This window comes from Rhamphochromis longiceps, linkage group LG12 (genome assembly GCF_057381845.1).
Source record: "Rhamphochromis longiceps isolate RC_006_pf linkage group LG12, R_longiceps_female_GT1.1, whole genome shotgun sequence".
Classification (NCBI taxonomy): domain Eukaryota; kingdom Metazoa; phylum Chordata; class Actinopteri; order Cichliformes; family Cichlidae; genus Rhamphochromis; species Rhamphochromis longiceps.
The window spans coordinates 30776694-30794355 of NC_140568.1; the positions used below are offsets into that span (position 1 = coordinate 30776694).

Consider the following 17662-nt stretch of genomic DNA (forward strand, 5'->3'; position numbering starts at 1 on the left):
GAATCTTTTATACTTTTGTGCCTAAACAAGGGAAAGTTTTAAAAACTGGCTTATCAGAATAGATTGGACTTACTGGGTTGAAGACTTACAAACAATTACACTGCAGAGGCTTTTTTTTTTTTTGGACAGAGGCTGAGCCAAGAGAATACGTGAAGGCCATTTTAAGATAAATGTGTCTTTTTAAATTGTAAATCATGCAAAAAATACACCAGTGGGGCACCAGAATGAAAATATGGACCTGGAAATGTGCACTACATGTCCCCTTTAATTCATTTGCTATAATCATCCCCGAGGGGACGGGATTAAGAGGTTTCCACTGCAAATGGAGCCTTAAATCAGGTGTTGTGATTCTGCCCTGCTCCATTGCCACTGATGAATATGTATTTTCTCATCAACACTCTGCATATAAATTTTCCACAATTTATAATAAATTATCCTGATTCTTTTTGGACCAAAGGGCCGTGAAATATATGCTTGTGAGAGACAATGTTTGCTGTCAATTACCGTAAAAAAAAAAAAACATTTTCTACAGGACATATTGTATTACATGTATATTATATTTCATTTTTCATATTATATTAGGAATGAAAAAGAACTCCTAAGCAAGCATTCATTATGCATCGATTTACAAGATAGATTGATGTCATGGCTAATCTGAGCGTATTAATGAATGCATTCAGTGGTTTGATTTAATAACTTTGGTGTAGATTCATACTCTGGCTGACTGACACAGTAATTGTTAATTATACTGAGAACCACAGTATTACTGGACTATTTGAGTAAATATCAAATAGTATAAGAAATTAAAGGATTTTGGAGGAATGCCAGCACAGAAATATACAAACTGCGACTCAATATTGTTGAAAATAAACTCCAATATAATCCCTCTTTTCGTATCTTCCCACGTGCTTCCTCTTTTGCTGTTTGCTTACTGACACATGAAGGGCACCATTTTGCATTCTCTCAGTCTAAAGTAAACTTTTACTGAATGTCTCCTATATTAACCACTCAAATATTGCTGGGCCTTGTCAAAATAAAATTGAAGGTTAGAAAATGACAGTTATTATCATGATGATTTGTGGGTAGTTTGAGTGAGTTGTTCGAGTTATTTAGGTTTTCTTCATCTTGGCATTACACACAGATTGCTGCTCTGTTGGCGTCTTTACTTTGGCAATGGAGCTTGAGGAGCAAATGTTGACCCTTATAATTACGGGACATGTAGCAGACGGCGTAAAAAATAGGAAAGTAGTTCTTGATGGAATAGCATGGAGGGAAAGGGTCGAATGAAGGGCAATGAAGTTTATTTTACGAAGCAAAGTTATGTAAAGGTGACTACTGCGAAAAGAAGGTGGGTGTGTAAAGAAAGGAGAATGAAAAAGATCTCGAGAGAGCAACTCTGGTAGAAAAAGTGGCATGTGGGGGTGGAATATAAAGAGGAGCAGAGATGTGGTGATTTAAGTTATTGTAGGGAAGACAGAAACTTATTGAGTTTCTGCCAGTTACAATATAGATTATTCAGGTTAGTTTTGATTAATAGTACATGCCTGGCACTTTCATGAGTGTAAAAATTGTATTTACTTCTTGGTACAGGTCACTGGAAGAATGATTAAGAGTGACTCAGAAACAAGACGTCGAAAACTAGATATAAACAGATGATGTAGAATGTGAAGGGTGAATATTTGGAGATGAAATAAACGGATGAGGTAAACACTGCGGGAGAAAACACACAGATGTGCTCTCTTACGCTGAAGGAGCAAGAACAAAGGAGAGTCAATAAATGTGAACACATACAGACAAATTTGTCTCCTGAATAAAGTGCTGCATTTAGGTGTTCCTCCTTCCGTGAAGTGACATTTAGATTGTGTCATCCAGCACAGACATATACACAGTCACTTTCTCAGTGGTTCCCTAAAGATATGAAAGAAAAGATCCCTCTTAGACCAGACAGCATAGTATTGGCCAAAATGGCCAGACTGAAATTATTTGATAAATGAGTCTTCAAAGTCGAAATATCTGGCCTATAGTCAAAGGATGTGGATCTGCAACATACAGCCACGTGAAGAAGAACATTTCTAAGCAACTTTTGATGTTTTGAATAGGTGTAAATTTTGAAAGAATTGCAGTCCTATCATAAACAAAGTACATTCTTACTGTTTCTCCAATGATACAAGCTAATATAAATGAACTTGATGAGCTGAAAAACTGCAAGTGTGGGTACCTCTATAAAAGCAGACGTTTTGGCAGTTAGTTGGTCTGGAGCATGTGTTTACGCAATGCCACGATCTTCCCAGAAGTGGACGTTACAGCAAATTTACCTCAAGGTCACAGACTGTGAAATGCTTAGAGAAAATACAGCAAATCCAAGAGCTAAACCTTATATTACACAAGCCTCATTTAGCATGTTTAATGTTTAAGTTCAAGACAGCACAATTAAAAAAAGAGTGCACAAATATGACCTTTTTTGGAAGGGTTGCCAGAAGAAAAAACAAAACAAAACACGGCAGCACGGCTTAGGTCTGAAGACTTCTGGAGCAAAAGCTTCACGACTACACCACATTTGACAAAAAAACACAACAAAATACACAACATATCGGTACAAACACCCCATAGAAAGTGTCAAGCACAGTGGTAGAAGGGTGATGATTTTGGCTTGTTTTGCAGCCACAGAATCTGGGGATCTTGCAGTCATTGTGTTGTCCATGAACTCATCAGTATACCAAAGGGTGTATGTTTGAAAACTAAAGACGGGCCCAAATTGGATAATGCAATGCCAACAAATTTATAAGAGAATGTAAAGAGTGTCAAAGTGTTGCAATGGCCCAGCCAGATTACAGACCTCAACCTGATTGAAATGCTGTGGTAGGACCTTAAGAGAACCGTGCAGATAAATTCTCTGTAAACCTCAATAACCTGAAGCAACTTTCTACAGTAGAGTGGGGCCTCCACAATGGTGTGAGAGACTGATTCTGAACATTTTTACTTGATGTCATTGCTGCAAAAGGAGGTCCTGCAAGCTAGCAAATCATGGGGTATATTTAGTTTTTCACATGAGTGCATAGAGTGAGCTGTACATGTGTCATTGCTTCCCACAACTCCAAGGCGGTAAAGATGTGATTCTAGACATAATAATAATAATGATAATAATGATGAAACCAAACTCTGGTTTATTGTGGATTTAGTGGAAGACTTAAATGAGCCGCAGCTTCATTTGTGTTTTGGGCAACTGCTCAAAAAGAATGAAAAACATTTCATTGTGCAACCTCTCTTTAAACGTCTTCATATGGACTTTTTGACTTCTTTCTCTACTGCAGTTTTCTAAATCACCCTCTGGAGGTTCTCTGTCTACCACTTTTGCTTGTGCAGCTGCAACATTGCCATAGACAAAACCAACCCCACATTTTAGCTCTCCAATCTACCTCTCATCACTGGTTTCAGACTATGATGGAAAAGATGAACAGCACTTTTAGGGGGAATGCTGTTTTCATGACATTTATAGGGTTGCGGTGTGGATTCAAGCCTCGGGGATAGGCTGTCAGTGTGCAGTTCTACTGTAACATCCTGAGCATTCTGATGGAGAACATTTACCACAAACAACCTAAATTGTGGTGTGTGTATCTTTTGTGCCAACCCAGCAGGAGTTTGTTTTATTGTGTGTGTGTGTGTGTGTGTGTGTGTGTGTGTGTGTGTGTGTGTGTGTGTGTGTGTGTGTTTATTATTTTGCCAGCGCAAAGCAATCTTTCTCACCACCTGTACTACATGACCACAACAAAATAACCGAAGGTTGATAATTACAGTATTCCTTCGCTGCAGGGTCTATTGAAGGTTCGTGTCCCTTTGAGGTTATGTCATAATATTTGTACTTTCTGCGTGTGTCTGTTTGGTGTCACACGAAGCAGACACACGCTTACCTGGAGAGATAGCATTTTCTGCTCACCATTTTCCAGTGCACTTAAAAGGGCCCTTCAAGGGCTCCTTGAACTTTATCACCAGACAGAGATGGTATTATGTTCTTATCTTAACAAACAGGGTGTGTGTGCGTGTGTGTGTGATGTGTGATGACATTAAGGCTTTATCGGTGCACATGGAGCTGGGAGCACAATGATTACAGAGCATTACAACTAAAGGGCTGAGAGGTTGTGTGTGCGTGCGTGCGTGTGCGTGCGTGCGTGTGTGTGTGTGTGTGTGTGTATATGTGTGTGTATAAATACACACGTGTGTGCGTGAGTGTGCGTGTGTGTGTGTGTGTGTGTGTGTGTGTGTGTGTAGAGCACCAAAGGTTAGCACTATTGACTGCTGCTAGTGGAGCCACTAATGGGGATGCCAGGAAGTACTTCAGAGATGATACAGGTGTGTGTGGTGGTGAAGGAGCCGGGGGTTGGGTATAGGAGGAGAAGGCCTGTGTAAGGTTGTCATTGCACATTTTTTTTCAGTTTGGCAATGTGCTTATCTGTTGCCTCTTTCTCTTTCCTCTGTTTTCCTTCTTTGTACACAAGCACCTACATACTCATGCAAACACACACACACATAGATGCTTAATCTCACCTGCACACTCCTCATGCACTCTATGCCCTCCCAATTTTTTTAACCACTTTCAAAACATAGTTACAAGCATACAAATAGTTGAAACTTTTCTCTCTTTCCTCGAGCAAAGATATCCTTAAAAAATGCAGGGCCTTTTGTATTTGCTATTGGAATAAAATAATTTAATGATAAACTATATTTATATAACACTTCTTACAAGATGCATTTGTGTCGTCTGAACTGGGTTACACTTGTGTGTCGGGGTGATTTGAACTCAAGAAAACAGTGTAAGTAAAGTAAAACTAGCATGTGTGTTTTTTACCGATATAAAGCAGGGCAATAGGTATTAATAAAAACAAGAAACAATATGTTGGCGACAGTTGCCTCCAGTAGGTCTGTTTGTGGTGAAGTTTTTGGATTGCTGACAATGGCAGCAGTCCTAAAATGTCCTGATCATTAAACTCTTCTTCACATAATTCACTGAGCAAGTGCAATCCTGATTTACATTGTCTCCATACTGAAGATTGTCCTATGACTTGTGTCTTACATGGTAATTACATGGAGACATTATTAGGGCTTTGGTTTAATAGACACAAATGTTGGCACAAAAGGTGTAATATCCACACGAAATTTTTAAATATGCAAATTTATCAGCTTTTTAAATCAAATAGTACAAAATTTAAAGGAATTGGAGGAATCCTCAGTTTCTATCTTAAAATTGATTACTCTGTGCACTCAAACCAGTTTCCATAAAGAAAGTGGCCTCGGTTTTCTCTAATTGGTTACTGGAGACCAATGTAGTATATGCTGTTGAATCTAATGCCTTCTTAATTATTCCTGATGTCAAGCCTGCTGACACACTGGGTTTCAAGCATATTTAAAATATCCCTGCTCAATAATGGTGATGGTCCCAGCCATGGCGCAAATTGGCAAATCATTAGTCCTCCTGTGGTGCTCAGTGGACAAGCCGTCCTTCAAGTGAGAAACTGCTGTTTCATGCAAGATGTCCCAAATCAAAGATCTAGGCACAGTCAGGGTAAATTGTACCTGCTGGCAATGATAACTATAAATGATTTTTCACATTTGCCTTTATCTGGGCAATTTATAATAGGGGACATTTCTTAACACAATTTTAGGAAAAGTCAGACACTGAGTATTAGAGAAGTGTTGCAAATATTTGACGGGGAAAAAATAGCAGGGGAGAAATTTCCTAATCGTGCCGTGTTTCCAACAGAAAGAGAATGTGGCTGTAGTGACACAGGCTGCACATATATGCATGCATAAGCTCTGTGCACATAAATGAATAAGAACAAATACACTCTGATGCTGATGCAACAATAAGTACCTCATCTGGTGTATGAACTCTAACTCTGCCATTTTGAGCAGCAGCTGGTGATGCTAGTGCTTGTTCTGCTCTGCAGCCCTTGTGAGTTACTGAAATAAATCAGAATATGTACTGTATATATATACCCTCACTGTCTTCCCCCGCCTCCAATTATAGTGCGTGTGTTGGAGTACACAGTAGTAGTTACCCAACTTAAGATTGGCCATGATATACCCACCCACTGATGAGAGTGTGTTGTTTAGGGATAGATAATAGAATAAGTAGGATGAAAAGAAGCTTTCTACTTCACTTTTTCTCCCATCTCTCTGCGCATAGCCTGTAATAGGATTTATGGTGTTGAAGATGTAGTAGATGTTAATACATGGTATTATCTGGGTTGAATGAAAAAGGAGAAACAGAGGGAGATGAAGCACAATAAAACCAGAAATGAAAAGGAAGAATCCAGAAAGAGTGTGCAGTGAAAAAGGACAAATGGGAATATGATCATGGTTGAAAGACTTGGAAGGGTGGGGTGGTGGGGGTAACAGGGAACTGATAAAAGCATGCAATGTTTCAGCAGAAAACGCAGAGTTGCTGTAAGTACAGTACCCCACTTATGGCTAACAATAAAGAATGAGGCTTGCCTACCCGAAAGCCTCTTATTGTGTATGGCTGGATGGTCACAAACCACATAGTAGCTTTTAAGAAGAACATCTGACATTTACACTGTTGTGCAATGTTGTCTTTTTTTCTTTGCAGAGAGTACAAGTAGTATCTAACAGATAAAAATGTCTGACTACTGAAGAATACAGTTCCAAAAAGTGTTTCCTTACTAAAATTCAGTTAAGTATATAATCTCATATAGTTATAAATAAACTTGAGTCTTTTTCATATTTGAACTGTAGCAAGAGGAGAATATTGTGAACTGTGGTTTTAGCTTATGTGGTTTGGATCTTTTTCTCAGCTTGGAAGGTGTTTTGACCTCCCAGAGCAGTTGCATTGCACCTTATTATTTAAGAGCTTGCAGAATAGCTGATAGTTGAAGATGGCTGAAAGATGTGGCCTTTTCACTGTTGCCTTGTGGTTGCATTTTTCATATCACCTTTTTCCTTTTACTATTCTTCTTGTCTTTTATCCACCCGTCCCTTAATCTCATTATCCCTTTCCCTGTGTTTTGTTATAAACAGATTCTCCTCACAGGGGTTGATGGTGTTTTGATAAAACTTCAGATTCTCAGAATATACTTGAGGGTTTCTCTCTTTTCCTCTCAGATGCAAAAGATACAAATTCTGCACTTGAACATGGTTTGCAGGCTTGCAGACGGCTACGTTATCCACTTCTCACTCATCTCTGTAATCGGATCAGGTTCAGTGTCAAAAAGTCTCCCTCCCACAGGCCCAGCAGGAAATAGAGGACTAAAATGATTTGATAATTGAGAAGGCAGAAGATGTAATATGTCTTTAGGGTCAGTTGATCTAATATGTGAGCTTTGCTTTAGTTTCAGGGCACAGTGCCTCGTGAATTTGATTTTTGCAGAAGGCATTTTGCCTCCATGTTGTGTTTAATAACTTATTTATCAAGCAGCCTACATGCTCTCTGATCAAGAGCATAGTGGGAGGTTCTTGTTGTAAATGAAGTGTGTAATTGAAATTCTAAATGAGATTGTTTAGTTTGTGTCAGTATGCTGTACTCATTAGATGTAATACCCAGGTATACGCTGAAATAGCTGCAGTCTAAGTGTGGCCATTTTAGCACCACACACGCACAGCAGCCCCGATGTTTTTGAACTTTATTACGACCTGACAGAGGTGCATGAAAAAGCTCAAATGATCAGGCATTAAACTTGCCAGTTTTTGAGTGCAGATTATTTGTCATTTTGGACCGCACCTGTGTGTCAATAGTGAGGCTAATATCCCAGTGCAGTTACTGCTAGTCATACGTACTGCCTGCTGTGCACTCTGTCCAGCTGGTGTAAATGTATCTGAAGTGGACCATTTTAAATGACATTTTTAAGACAGCTATGGAAAATATCATGATCTGATTCCCTGGTTTTGTCCAAAATTCAGGTGAAAACAGCTTTTGACTGAGGTATACAGGGAGTGCAGAATTATTAGGCAAATGAGTATTTTGTCCACATCATCCTCTTCATGCATGTTGTCTTACTCCAAGCTGTATAGGCTCGAAAGCCTACTACCAATTAAGCATATTAGGTGATGTGCATCTCTGTAATGAGAAGGGGTGTGGTCTAATGACATCAACACCCTATATCAGGTGTGCATAATTATTAGGCAACGTCCTTTCGTTTGGCAAAATGGGTCAAAAGAAGGACTTGACAGGCTCAGAAAAGTCAAAAATAGTGAGATATCTTGCAGAGGGATGCAGCAGTCTCAAAATTGCAAAGCTTCTGAAGCGTGATCATCGAACAATCAAGCGTTTCATTCAAAATAGTCAACAGGGTCGCAAGAAGCGTGTGGAAAAACCAAGGCGCAAAATAACTGCCCATGAACTGAGAAAAGTCAAGCGTGGAGCTGCCAAAATGCCACTTGCCACCAGTTTGGCCATATTTCAGAGCTGCAACATCACTGGAGTGCCCAAAAGCACAAGGTGTGCAATACTCAGACACATGGCCAAGGTAAGAAAGGCTGAAAGACGACCACCACTGAACAAGACACACAAGCTGAAACGTCAAGACTGGGCCAAGAAATATCTCAAGACTGATTTTTCTAAGGTTTTATGGACTGATGAAATGAGAGTGAGTCTTGATGGGCCAGATGGATGGGCCCGTGGCTGGATTGGTAAAGGGCAGAGAGCTCCAGTCCGACTCAGACGCCAGCAAGGTGGAGGTGGAGTACTGGTTTGGGCTGGTATCATCAAAGATGAGCTTGTGGGGCCTTTTCGGGTTGAGGATGGAGTCAAGCTCAACTCCCAGTCCTACTGCCAGTTTCTGGAAGACACCTTCTTCAAGCAGTGGTACAGGAAGAAGTCTGCATCCTTCAAGAAAAACATGATTTTCATGCAGGACAATGCTCCATCACACACGTCCACGTACTCCACAGCGTGGCTGGCAAGAAAGGGTATAAAAGAAGAAAAACTAATGACATGGCCTCCTTGTTCACCTGATCTGAACCCCATTGAGAACCTGTGGTCCATCATCAAATGTGAGATTTACAAGGAGGGAAAACAGTACACCTCTCTGAACAGTGTCTGGGAGGCTGTGGTTGCTGCTGCACGCAATGTTGATGGTGAACAGATCAAAACACTGACGGAATCCATGGATGGCAGGCTTTTGAGTGTCCTTGCAAAGAAAGGTGGCTATATTGGTCGCTGATTTGTTTTTGTTTTGTTTTTGAATGTCAGAAATGTATATTTGTGAATGTGGAGATGTTATATTGGTGTCACTGGTAAAAAATAAATAATTGAAATGGGTATATATTTGTTTTTTGTTAAGTTGCCTAATAATTATGCACAGTAATAGTCACCTGCACACACAGATATCCCCCTAAAATAGCTAAAACTAAAAACAAACTAAAAACTACTTCCAAAAACATTCAGCTTTGATATTAATGAGTTTTTTGGGTTCATTGAGAACATGGTTGTTGTTCAATAATAAAATTATTCCTCAAAAATACAACTTGCCTAATAATTCTGCACTCCCTGTAAGTAGAAAATGAAAGGTTAAACAGCATTTTTTATTCCAGTCCTTCTGAAGACCAATGAGAACCTGAAAGTGGACTTTATGTTACTCTAGTCATTTAATTCTTGTCAGTTAGAAGTAAAAGCCCGTTATTATGTGAGGCACATGGAGTACAGTTATAGCTGAGAAAATAAGTCTCATCATTGTCTTGATGAGACTTATTTTGCTATGCTTGTTAAATAAAGGAAACGCCTGCGACTCGGTGTGAGTTTCCTCTGGGCCTCACCCATGCACGTTTGAAAAGACAAATCTAAGGTCTCTGTGTTTTATTGCTCCAAGTACTTGTTTAACGAATTGTTTCCTCTAACACTATCTGTTCCTGCTTGACAATGGCATGTCTCCTGCTATGGGGAGCCAAAAAGTCTTGTGTGTGGCTCAAAAAGCTGTGTCTTTTAATCTGAATTCTGGCCTCCTGCATGAACAGGCCTGTTTGCTACAGCACACAGCATGCAAACAACAAAATACTGCTGTGCTAATGCTTTCACTAAAGAGCACTTATAACACAAAAAATGATCTAACAATTACTGTGTTAAAATGTTCCTAGGTGTACATACTGAAAGCTAAGTGGCATTAAAACAAGCACAATTTACTGAGAAGAGCTGTTTAAGTAAATGTAGAGGAGTAAATGTAACTTATTACCACCCACCTCAGGCACAGGCTGCAGCTGTTTAGAGTTGGTTTCCTGTGAAAACACAATGAATCAGCACAAGGTCACATGCCATTCCATCCATTTATTTTGATAACCCAAATGTGACTTTTATCTTTCAAGTGTTTTTATTTTAATTCCACACGGTATAGATTTGCTCCTGTACAGATGCCTCATGTTGGAGATGAACAGTTGTCTTTTGACAAGGATAATTTAACACAAAATGACTACCCTCTGTCTTTGGAAGTAAAAGGCATACTGTAGAGGTTGTTTACTCTGATCAAATCACGAAAGACACGTTGAATTTATGTATCAAAACTATCAAAACTACAGAGTAACTTTAACAGAGTCAGTTAATTTTAAGTTGTGTCAATAAAATGTGAGCTCAGTAACTTAATTTCACAGCTGACATTGTTTGCTTACATCATTTTACAATACTTAAATGGCCTTATATCCTTATAAGTTAGTCTTTTCATCGTTTGAAACTGAGGAGAAATTAAAGTTTGTAAAAATTACCAATCCTACTGTATGTCAAGGTCTACAGAATTAACTGCAAAGCATGAGTGGGGTCATCTCCTCCAGCTGAAAACTTTAACATATGCTTCAACCCATGGAGACCACATCAAATGTGTAACTGAGGACCACAGCAGCTGCTGCTCTCACCATATACAGCTGGTTATTCCCTTTACTTGCTCAAACACCAGCCCTTCATTCCATGACACTAATATGAACTTTTTATTTCTCCCCATTGGTAATTGCTTAAGTTCATGTTGTAAGGTTATTACATGATTATGGTTACTAATTCAGAACGTGACTTTCCTTGACTCCATATGCAAACGTGTTATTTTCTTGGACAGAAGTGGATGTTCTCTGGTTATATTTGGAGCAGAAGGAATAACACATGTGAAATCATAACTTACGTACATCGGTATCTAACTGTAAATACTATTTACAGTTAGTTAGCATAAGTTATCTTTTGTCCTAGCTTTAAGTTTGGATAAGTAATACATTGTCACAGCTATAAGTAGCAGTAAACGTCTTTAAAACCATGACATTAGCATTTGATGTTCACTAAAAACTGTCATCTTAACCATCTATGGTTGGTTAACACAGCACTACCAAAAAACAAAACAAAAACCATGACTGTACTATGAGCTTGGACTTTCCTTGCATTTAAAATTGTTGCTTCACAGTCGAGAAGCAGTTCGTCAGCCACTCCTGGTGAGTTGCCATCTTCAGAGCAACTATGTTAAGTCCGTCAGTTTGTGATTGAGTTGAGTGGATTAAAGCTATTAATTACATTCAATTTGTTTGGGATAATTAGGTAATTAACTGTGATTAATCAGTTGCAAATATGTTGCAGCAGATTCACATTAAACAGAAAGTCAATTTCAAAATTTCTCCACATATAGTGACATAGTTGCTGCAGGACAGCAACTGAACTGTAAAGTGACACTGGTGTTTAGCAACCTTGCTTTTATATAGAAATACCACCAGAATACAAACACTTAGCAACCAAGGGAGTCAAGTCCTCTATTACAAAGTCCCATATGTATGACGCTTATTGAGGCAGACTGACTCAAATTGATTGATGTTCGCAACATGTTTTTAAATTAGACAGCACTTATTTGAAAACCTTCTCCAATCTGGCTGAGAGTTGTTGCAGTTACTCTGAGCTGAACAGAGTTTGTTTAGAACCAGGCTGCTTCCCAACAGGTGACCCATTTAATCACCTTGTGATTGAAAGTGGTTATCCAGAGGTTAAGAGTGTTGCATAGTCAACCTCTGGATGACCAGTCGGTCACTGCAAGTGCCTTCAATCAGTCACTGAATGCAAAAAAAAAGAAAAAGAAAAAAAATGTAATCCCTGGGCAACCATTAATTTTTTTCTACTTGCAATGAGGATGCTTTACTATATTAACTCTACTGAGACTGAGCCATAAAGGGGACCTTCAAGCTAAAGTATTGGTTATTTTTTATTTTATATTTTTTGTGCAAGTTTAGACGTCATATTTTAAATTTCAACGTGTTTTGTTCACAAGCCATTGATGCAGATACATAGCTAAGTAAATGTAATCTTCAATGAGGCACAATGAATGAAGCTCAATTTTTATTGTTCAGCTGGGGAGATGAATAGAAGGTAGACGTATTTAATATTGTCTAGCCTTCTTTTTGGGACATTATGGTTTCAGTTTCTTCAGACAGACTTTTCCTCTGCCTTTTGGCTTTTTGGTGCAGGGTTAGGGCTCTCACTTGCAGCAGCATCACTACTTTCTTTGCTACACCTGGAAATAAAAACCTTTCTGTATCTGTGTTTTGAAAATCATATGTATTTAGCATAAACCTGCTGTTTCAAAATTAATTCACCTGTGTTCTGTTCTCTTCTGCTTTGTTTTTCTCTGTACTCACTTGCCAGTAAGCAAATGCTGACAAGGATCTGGCGAACAGTAGATAAATAAAGGGCTATTCACTTCACCCAGTTTTTGTGTCGGCTCTTTGCTGGATTTTGTACAATTTCTTAAGGACATGAGTCTGTCTCAGGAAAAGCAGGGCCATCACACGTGACCCGTTGCACCCTGCTCACCACTTGTTGGACCTGCTGCCCTCTGGTTGGTGCCTCAGGTCAATTAGCTCCCACACTTCCAGACATTCAGACTGTCAACAAACACTATATCACTTGAAGTTCAGATCAGTCTTTTAGTCTATTTTTAAACACTAAAAAATTAAGTTGACCTTTAATACCAAATTTTAATGTATTTTTAACACAACTCCACTCTACACCCCTGCTAGGCTTTCTCAGAATGTATTAAAAAAAATTGAGCTATTTGTTTAGAGACAGAGTGATGATATATGCACACAAATAATATGTGTTACCTATTTGGTGGAACTGATAAATTAAATTAAAACAGAAAAACAGATTTCTTTGAAAATGGTCAGGTACACGACTGGACTGAAAATAAAATTAGTTCCATAATTCCATAGTTGCTAATATTTTTTAATAGAGTCCAAAAAAATAAAAGGAACCCTTGAAAAGAAGGAAGCTTGTGATCTGAGTCAAGCTTGCTGTAATAGCCACTTTTCTACTATAACTTGAGAGACAGAGGAATATTTTATATAGGTTGTGGACATAAATAGTGATGTGTGAAATGAAAAGACCACACCCCATTTTCTGCTGTACTCCAAGAGAAAGCAGCTTATAACTCATTTAAAGTCCTATAACAATATAAAGAACAAGCACACACACACACACACACACACACACACAAACACACATGTGCATAGACAAATATGTACCTTGGGCCTATCAAGACAGCTTATTCTATTTGTTCCAGTCATTGATCCGTTCATATCTAAATGTCAGGTTGAATAGACATCGTCATATTTGCTGGTGGTGGTTGTGGTGAATGCGTGCAATTGTACGCGCACGCTGTGTTGTGCGTGTGTTATACAATCTCTCTGTGGATTCAGCAGTGCTCGGATCTGTGGTCAGATCAATAAACCAAAAGGCCGACAAGCACACGCATACAGTGCACGCAAAGTCTTGTGTGCTCCGCTGTGCACACACAGACACACACCAAAACACACAGTTTGAGGATGATAGATGCCTTCCATGTTGGCCCTGCTACTCCTTGCCGTCACAACACATACTTTTGCAAGACCTTTGCTGTCCTAGCCTTACATTATACAGTATGTCAGACATAAAGAGGAAAAAGAAAGACAGAAAGTAAGAAAAGAAAGCTGCTGCTGAAAAAAAACATCTGCAGACAGCATTCAGAATAGGTGAATGACTCTGCTGCTCTTTTCTCCCCTGTTTTCATCAAAAAGCAAGTGATTGATCAGCAATGGCAGTCTCTTGTGCAATTGGATGGTGAACAGTGCGAGATCTACTCAAGATGAGGTTTTCCTTGATTTTGTTGAGTGTGACAGGTGTGTGCGGGAGAGAACTATTCAAATAGGATTTCCAAAGAGACAATAATCTGTGAAATACTCTCACACACACAAATTAATACTCACACAGGCATAGTCACATTGTGTAATGTTTAGTATCTTTGTGTCTCTTCCACCTACCGCTCTGTTTTCACAATGCATGCACAACCGTTATAGGCTTTTTAGTTCATTGGCGTGTGACCGCAGCTTGATCAAACTAATTAAACAGTTATGGTAGTGATTTAGAGTCATTAGTTGTTGGGAAGAATCGCACAGGTCTTACACCCATGTGATTCATGTCACGTTTCTCAAGCGCGTTCAGCACAAAGAAGGCTGTTTTCCTTTGGCAGCATGTACTGTAAATACAGTAAAAGCCACAGTTATAATTATTTGTTATTTAGTTTGTGTTTTAAAATTTGGATTGTGTCTTAACTATGGCCTTGGAAATGTATTAGTTAATTAACTAGTAAGAACCAAATTGATTGGTTGCTTTAAAGTTGCAACCTTTGAGGCTATTACATATATTTATATAATTTTCATAATCACCACACTTTTCATTGACCCCCTCGTGACCCACAGATGACAAGACCACTGATCCTGGAAGGAAATGCGTCAACATAGAATAGAGGTGATCGCTCAGAACAGATTTGTATTGATTTGCAGTGACCCTTACCTATAAGGGGACAAGTTGGTCCAAACAATGCCAGCAAAATGCTCACCGCAGCATAAATGAACTACACGATCTATATAATGGTTTCAGTTTTTCTCTTTTAATTTGCCACCCATCTACACAGTTTATGCCTGTGTGGTCTGACTGTTTTTATTGGATAGTGCACACCGAAGTCTTGAAAACACAACAGTTACTGTGTGTTAGCAAACAGCTGTCTGTTGCTTGTGTAAAAAAGTATTTGTGTGCCTGTTTTCTACATACACAGACACACAGTAAATCAGGATACACTGTATTATTTCCCAAAGGCACTATCTAACATGATAATTTACGGCTTCATTTATGACTGTCATATCCCAGATGCAGAGATACATGCATGTCAGGCGAGTTTATGTCGCTACATGACAAGCAGGTATCACAAGAGGAGGACAAGCAGGATGTCAATGTCAAGATGATGTATTTGGGTGAATGTGGTGTGGGACACCCTTTGAAATTCAGTTATGTACACAAAAAAGAGGCTTAACATTAGAAGTCTAGTTAGCACTGTAATTGCTGAAGTCTGTTTGCTTTGCTCTGTGGATTACATTTTTGGCAGCGCTCAGGCTGAGCACAGTCATAATGCACCACCCTTTGCTTGCCATCTTGTCTTTTAGCACAGTACGAACAGACGTGCTTGACATCAAGACACACAATCTCAACCATGCATCATGCATAAAGCACACTGTGGGAGCAATGTGGGTGAGGTGCTGACATACAGCAGTTACTGTATGTTTCGGGGAAAAGTGCTGCAGTTGGTGAGTGCTAAATGCTTATTTCATGCACAGGGAGGCTGAGTAGCGGGCTGAATAAATGGGGGTAATGGGTTAGTAAAAGCCCGCTTTGTGTTTTGTATAGCTGCAGTTTTCATATGTTTTGTAACTTAGATTTGAAAGAAGGAAGAGTCGCTGAAGAAGGAGCAAGTTAATGGTAGATGACTATGTAGAAAGTATCCCTAGCTTGATCTGACAGTGGGACAACCATGCTAATCAAAACCAAAAGTGGGAACTAGAGAGACTCCCATCTCTGGTAATAAACAAATTGGAAACCATTCATATGAATGCAACACAGCAAGATTGTTTTATTGTGTATAATTTAGATTTAACAGATTTTAATTCTGATTCTGCTTTTTGAGTCCTGACTCTGATTTCCATCATATTATTTTAAGTATGAAAATAAACCTTGCCACAAATATAACTTTATTTGGTTAACTAAGCATTCTCAAATCACTGGGTAGCTTAATTTTCCAGCAGCACAGTGGCTGAGCAGATAAGTAGATGATAACAAAAAAAAGCTGGAAATATCATTGATACAAAATATGGAAAATAAAAAAGATGAAGTAAAACACTGGTTATAATGCATTGTGTCACTCCATCAGTTTGTAAACTTCTTTATCTGTCTCTTTGTTTCGCTTTCATCTGTTCCTGCTTTCCTAAAGTTTCTCTTCTGTTCTAGTCCAAGTGTCTTTCATATTATGATTCCAGGTGGAATGAAGGGTTGTAGATGATAATAGTAATCACAGACCCCTATGTCCACACTCAAGCGCAGACCGGCACACACTTGTGCACGCACAGGAACACAAATTAATTACAGTGATCAAAAACCACACTTGGATGAACCACAGTGTTCATGTATGTGTGTGTGTGTGTGTGTGTGTGTGTGTGTGTGTGTGTGTGTGTGTGTGTGTGTGTGTCAGTAGGCGCATAATCATATAGCACATCTTGCTTTCCAGACAAGAAATGCAACAGGGGCTGGACTGTGAAAGAAGAAGAAGTAGAAATGGATCACTGTGCTTGTGTTTATAGATTTTTTTCTTTGTGTGTTTATAAATTCACAGCTTGTGCTTGCATGTTCAAATGTGAAGCTGGATATGCCTAGTTTGGAGGGTTGGCTGTAGGCTGTTTGCTTGATTTGATCACAAATAGTGCATGAAATTAAATGACACTACTAATTTTTAATTTAGAGCACTTTATTCAATAACAACACCCACTCTCTCACTTCAGGCATCATACCACTGCTTTTACATTCTTAACCTCTCACACAGAGTGCCCCACTATACAGGGAATATACAGCAGTCTGTAAAAGAAGTCGTATATCCTTGTTTGTTTGAACAGTTGTCTAAAATGTGCTGTATAGGCTCATATTTATTATGCGTGTTCATTAGCATAACGTGTGTGAGTAAAATATTAGCAATACGCCCTCTTTTGTCAAGTCAGACCTCAGTGTGAGCGGCAAACCCTGACACTTGTGTGTCAAGCTAAACCATTTGCCAAAATCAACAATTTCTCTTTGTTGTACTCCTTCGGGAGTGACAGGTGAGCAGAGGTCATTTGCAGGATCAAAACAGTGTTTGGTGGTCCCACGGCCGCTTGATAAACACGTACAAGACTGGTGTGCGCTGTAGCATGATGTTACAGATCAGTCTTAGTTCTCTGTGTGTGCTTTCAGACTTTGAGAAAAGGCTTACTTATATTGACACTAGGTGATTGGATTTGTCTCAGACCACGGAGCTGGTTTTAGTGCGATCTTCTGACTTCAGAGAAGAAGAACTGTGGCGAATTGAAGCTTTTGTGAAGGTGGGCCGAGAGGTCACAAGGATTTCTTTGCTATCACTAAAGGAATGATGCCCAGGTGACCCCCCCCCCCCCCACCACCTTTCTCCATTGGTGGCACGAAGGCTGTAATGTTTTGTAAGTGTGTGTACATCTGGACAAATACACAAGGGCAAGCACACAGACAAACCAGCCTCGGGACTTAGCAGCAGTAATTGTTGTAGCTGTGGGTGTTTGGTTCTTGTGTGTGTATGAGTGTGAATATATGTGTGTGTGTGTGTTTGTCTGAGAGAGT

The 17662-nt window shown here is 39.2% G+C and overlaps 2 protein-coding genes across 3 annotated transcripts in view; one reads left to right on the forward strand and one right to left on the reverse strand.

Moving 5' to 3' along the window:
- grid2 (glutamate receptor, ionotropic, delta 2) overlaps positions 1–17662 on the forward strand; it is a 548960-nt gene that overhangs the window by 349010 nt on the left and 182288 nt on the right. The window lies entirely within an intron of this gene.
- LOC146657577 (uncharacterized) overlaps positions 1–17662 on the reverse strand; it is a 96905-nt gene that overhangs the window by 76047 nt on the left and 3196 nt on the right. For both annotated transcript variants that reach the window (XM_085425769.1, XM_085425770.1), the window contains exon 2: positions 10186–10221. In XM_085425769.1, the coding sequence (XP_085281895.1) occupies positions 10186–10221 (36 nt within the window). The remainder of the gene's footprint in view (positions 1–10185; positions 10222–17662) is intronic.